The sequence below is a fragment of the Zosterops lateralis genome, assembly GCF_965231275.1.
Source record: "Zosterops lateralis genome assembly, chromosome: 29".
Lineage (NCBI taxonomy): Eukaryota > Metazoa > Chordata > Aves > Passeriformes > Zosteropidae > Zosterops > Zosterops lateralis.
In genome coordinates, this window is record NC_139789.1 from 869,517 (window position 1) to 874,786 (window position 5,270).

The window sequence follows — 5,270 nt, forward strand, 5'->3', positions numbered from 1 at the left end:
CCTGGGTTTATGGCCGTTCCTCGCTGCGGGAAGGGCGTTATCAACCGCGGTCCAGAGAGCAGGGGCTGAGCCGGGCTGGGTCCGTGGCCTTCGCACCTGCCCCAGGGGCCCCGGGGGGGCACGGTCTCAGTTCTGCCGAGCGCCCCCGGCCCGGCCCGGCCGCGCCCCCTCCCCACTTCTCGCTGGGGTCCCTGTCCGACGGCAGAAACCCCCGGCGCGAAGGGCGGACGTGCCCCTAGCACTGTCTGGCGTTGGGGGCCAGGGCGGGAGGGAGGGGAGCGGGCACCAGGCGGGCGATGCTGTGCGGTGTCCCGGCATTGCAGAATGTCCGGGGTTTGCGGAATGCCCATGGATTGTAGGGTGCCTGTAGAACTGCGAAATGCCACAGGATTGCACAGTGCCGTGGGACTGTGACTGTGCCGCTCTGGTTCTCAGCGCTGCTGGGGCTAGAGAGCATTTGCAGCTGTTTTGGGGGGCAGCTGGCTGGTCCCACATTCTCCCGGGGGCCGGGCTGGGGCTCACCCCCCGCAGCCCCGGTGCGTGCTGGGCTGGGGCTGCCCCGGCCGCTCCCTGCCAACCTGCCGCCGCCGCCCGGCCCCGCCCGCTGCCCTTCCTCGGGAGGAGGAGGAAGAGGAGGAGGAGGTAACAGTGGGGCAGGAACGGCGCTGGAAGGAGTGGGAGCGGGACAGCTCCGATGGGACGGGGAGCCCCGGCTGTGCCCCCAGAAGGTACCTTGCGGGAAGCGCGGGGCTGCCCGGGACGGGGTTCTGGGGCCGCGCGTGGGTCCGGGACCCCAGCCAGGTTCCCGTCCCCTCTGGGGTCAGACCGGCCATGCACTCCCGCACCCAGCACCGGGCGTCACCCGGGCCGGCACCCCCCGGTCCAGAGATCACTTTTTCTATCACTCGCCGGTACAGGGGTCACCATTTCCCCTGTCACCCCAGCCCCCGCTGCCCGCGAGGGTCGCAGCCAGCACATGATACCATGAAACAGGCAAAGGGGTCATGCGACCGGTTGAGCTCTACTGTCCCGGCGTGGCCTGAACCCCGTCCCCATGTCCTCCCTGGTGGAGGGGCAGGTTGGTGACACTGGGATCTGCTGTGCTGCAGGAATACTGTCCCCACAACCTGCCCTCTTCTCTCCCAGCTGTCGGACTCATTCCTCATGCCGGGGAGGCTGAGGCGTAGCAGGCGGGAGGTGCTGGGGGAGAAGCAGTGGCAGAGCCTGGAGGAGAGGGGAGGTGCCCATCTGAGGCAGCCCAAGCTCACCAGGTGGGTGCTTCGCTTCATGGGGACACGTCCCACACCCCAGCCCCATATCCCACCTGTGCCCGTCGCGTCACCCCCTCCGATGCCTCGTTCCAGATCCAAGACTTATGAGTCCTCCTGCAAGGAGACAGAGCAGGTGGCCACAGGCAGACAGGGACCCCCATCTCCCTCGGTGAGTCTTGGGGTACCTGACCTGAGGAGCAGGACCCCAGCACCAGCCCCAGCCCCATCATCTCGGCTGGACACTCTCCTGGAACGGGGGCCGGTGGAGGGCTTGTCTTGGTTCTGTGGTAGATGTGGTGATGGAACAAGGGACTGCAGGATGTCCCAAGCACCACTCTCCATGACCTGTTGCAGCTGAGCAAGCAGGACAGCAACTACCGCCGGGCCTTTGGGGAGCTCGTCGAGCAGGACGTGCTGCTGGGCTGCTTCTCGTGCGCCTGGCAGAGAGAGGTGCCCTACCATGGCCGCCTCTACGTGTCCTCCCGCCACATCTGCTTCCACTCCAACCTCCTGCTCAAGGACATCAAGGTGGGCTGGAGTGGGCATGGGGCTGGTGGCACAGGCAGGGGCACAGGTGGCAGCCAGGAACACGGTGACACAGCCTGTCTCCCCTGGCACAGGCTGTGATCCCTGTTGCCTCCATCTCAGCCCTCAAAAAGACCAACACGGCGCTGCTGGTGCCCAATGCAGTCAGCATCCGCACAGCCAAGGGGGAGAAGGTGAGACCGGGGGCAGTGCTGGGGAGCAGCCTCACCTGGGGCTATTTGGAGTGTCCTTGTCCCCGTGGGCTCATGGCTGTGACCAAGGGGACAGCTTTGGCACAAATCCTCTTCCTGTTCCCTGGCAGTTCCTCTTTTTGTCCCTGCGCCAGCGAGAGGCCACGTACCAGCTCCTGAGGTCAGTCTGCAAACACCTGCAGGTACGTAGGGACTGGATGGGGAAGGAGGCTCCATGCATCCATTGCAGGGCACCTCCCTTCATCTCTCCTTGCTCAGGGCAGTGGCCAGAGCCCTCGAGACTCCGTGAGCAATGAGGAAGCCCTTAGGAAGTCTCAGGTAAGGCTAGGGAATGGAGGGCAGGAGGGTGCAGCAGTAGGACGTGTGGTCTCAGACCCCTGGATGGTGCAGTGGTTCCTGGAAAGATGGGGGGGGGGAAACATGAAAAGCCTCAGCTGAGGGCAGCGCAGACCCCAGGACCCTTCCTTCTTGTCAGTGACACAGATCCCATCAGGTTCTGCCCATGTCCCCATGGCAGTGGTGCAGGTGCCTTGGGGACACACATCGTGACCAGGGCTTGTCCTCTTCCAGACCTCAAGCCAGTCAGACCTGGAACAAAGCACCCCAGAGCCCAAGAGCCTCCACGAATCCGTGGGTGAGTAGCCACCCTGGTGCACCCCTCGCATGCTCACAGCCCTGCTTGTGTCCCTGCCTGCATTCGTGTCCCACTGGCAACTCTGGGTTCTGCTCCTCCTCCCCAGACACGCATGGTTTGGGAGGGACCACACGGCCCTCAACCCCTGACCAGCATCTCCCACAGTTCCAGGGAGTGCAGGATCGGCTCTTTGTGGCCCCCTGTGCCCCCAGGACACCTAGACCCCTCCCTGGGGCATTCATCGAGTGTCTCCTGGTCACCTGCAGATAAGCCAAACTCGAGATCAAGGCAGGCGGAGGACGAGGATGACGGGGTGTCCCTCCTAGTTCCCAGCAGCAGCGAATCAGTACCCTCAGCAGAGACACATGGCCTCTGGGGTGGGTCAGGGGGCTTGGGATGGTGGGATGATCCTGGAGGTTTACACTCTGGCAGAGCTGAGCACGGACTCAGTGACACTAACACTGCCTTGTCCTGGCAGGGGGACCCCACACTGTGCTCTGGGCCTGGGCCACTGCACTTTGCTCCCGGATAAATCCCCAGCTAAGCCCACTCAACATCATCATCATCATCTACCTGCTACTGTGAGTCCCCAGGACCTGCTCACACCCCCAGTCCCCATCCCTTCTGAGCCGCAACACAGCCTCTCCAGTGTGGCACTGGCAGGCGGGGGTTCCTGCATTTTCCCTCAGACACCCATCCCCAGGGCAGGGGGATGGGTGGGTGTGGCCTGGCTGTGGCACTGCTCCTGCCCCATGTCGCCACCCTGTTCCCCCTGGCTGATGCTGGTCTGTCCTCAGCATGGTGGCCTTGCTGCTGTCCTCGGGTTACATCGGTCTGCGCATCGCAGAGCTGGAGCAGCAGCTGGAGCAGCAGCTGACGTTCGTGGGGGCTTGGCCAGACCTCAACCTGTCACAGCAGTGAGTGGTAGGGTGTGGGGGGGGGCTCTGTCCCCAGCAGAGACTCCCCCTCACTCTGCCTCCCCTCAGGTACAAGACAACGTGAGGCCACTGAGGACCATCACCAGAGCTCCAGCTGGGAGATCAGGGGCTGCTCTGAGCCCTTCCTTGGCCTCTCGTGGGGGGGGTCTGTCACCAAGTGCCTTCCAGCCCCTCACGAGGCCTAGGAAGCCCATGTGGGCTGTGAGGCTCCATCTCACTCCCTTTGTCTGCCCACGCTGAGCAGCAGCAGAAAAGATCCAGGGAGCTCTTGGCAGGGGACAGAGCAGGGAAGGGAGGCTGGAGTCAGCACCAACCCCCACCCTGCCCTCCCTGCCAAGGGGGGAGCAGGCAGAGGGGCCAAGCCCCAGGCAAGGCAAGGCCACAGAGAACAGCATATTCTATTAATAAAAAAAAAAAAAAAATAAAATCTGCATTATATTAATATTTGATGGGCCAGATGCCACAGGTTGAGCATTGAACCATCATGCACCTCCTGCTCCCCTGAACAGACCAGGACACAGCAGGACCAGGGGATTTGACTCTGACTGGTGTGGGGAGGCAGCTTCAGGTGCTGATGTCCCAGGGGTCCAGGGAACAGCAGAAGACCCTGAGCAGTCCCATGGGGAGCTGACTGCTGGTGACAATGGGAGACAGAGTGGAAGGGGGCAGTGGGGGTGCAACTAGGGAGCCCCAGGGCCCTGCAGCTGGCCAGGCCCTGGCTCTTACCCTGCTCCTTCCCTAGGACAGGGCTCACCTGCCAGTGGAAGGGGTTCCAGTAGGTGCAGGGTCACAGGTACACAGTGGGGACAATGAGTTCCCACAGGTTCTGAACATAAACTGGGGGTGGGAGTTAGAGCTGGGGCCACAGCAGAATCTGCACCCCACAGAGGATCCACCCAGCCCAAAGCCCTGGAGCTTAATCCCATTCTGGGCCAGTTAAAGGGCCCTGGGTCTTCCCCCAAGCAACGGTAGGGAAACGGAGGCACTGACAGCTCCTTTCTCTGTGCCATTTCTGGGGCATCCCTTCCTCAGATCCACAGCTCAGCTCTGTGGCTGGGGCAGCAGCAGTGGGTGATGCCAAGGTCTGGGATCCTCCCCCTCCTCATCCTGCTGCTCAGCCCCATGGACCAGCTCTGCCCCAGTCCACCCAGCCCAGGGGGGTCTTCTAGCAGCAGACCTCGTCCCCACAGCATAAGACACTGGGGGGAGGGAGCTGCCAGGGTTCCATGTCCGTCCTGAGGGCTGGAACAAGGCACACGTGTGGGGGCACGGGGCTATACCCTACTGCAAAGGTGTCCCCTGTCCACAGGGCTCCAGTGCCCAGAGAGGCAGTGCCCCCCCCTGTGAAGGTCCCACCTGCATGGGGACAGCAGAATTCCTGACTCAAGGGCCTGCAGGACTGAGGGGCTGTGCATCCCCAGCCTTGTTGCAGCCATCCCCTGGCAACTGCCCCACACCAAGAAGGGACTGACTGTGCCATGCCAAGGGCTGCAGGGAAGGGCAGGGAGGGGAACTGTGTCCTTTCCCAGCAGCAGGAAAGCAAACATAAGCAGGAAGCTGGGAGCAATAAACCTCAGGTGAAAGCTGTGCCAAGAAAGTTGGTACCTGCAGAGGTGGGGTGGGGACCCTGGGGACTTGCTGCACCCTTCGCTGTGGAGAAGCAAAGCAGAGCCATGGAGACCAATCCAAA

The 5,270-nt window shown here is 62.9% G+C and overlaps 1 protein-coding gene across 2 annotated transcripts; it reads left to right on the forward strand.

The window, feature by feature from the left end:
* The first annotated feature begins 619 nt into the window (after nucleotides 1-619).
* LOC310920131 (GRAM domain-containing protein 2B-like) lies at nucleotides 620-4,065 on the forward strand. 2 transcript variants are annotated; one of them, XM_083879907.1, is made up of 12 exons: nucleotides 620-728; nucleotides 1,110-1,271; nucleotides 1,365-1,440; nucleotides 1,626-1,799; nucleotides 1,892-1,990; nucleotides 2,119-2,190; nucleotides 2,267-2,326; nucleotides 2,579-2,642; nucleotides 2,909-3,019; nucleotides 3,121-3,223; nucleotides 3,440-3,559; nucleotides 3,629-4,065. In XM_083879907.1, the coding sequence occupies exons 2-12, from the start codon at nucleotides 1,165-1,167 to the stop codon at nucleotides 3,642-3,644; spliced, it is 1,002 nt and encodes a 333-aa protein (XP_083736033.1). In that variant the 5' UTR covers nucleotides 620-728; nucleotides 1,110-1,164; the 3' UTR covers nucleotides 3,645-4,065. The 2 variants fall into 2 exon arrangements, with proteins under 2 accessions (XP_083736033.1, XP_083736032.1); XM_083879906.1 differs by having other exon boundaries at nucleotides 1,147-1,271.
* Nucleotides 4,066-5,270: the final 1,205 nt, after the last annotated feature.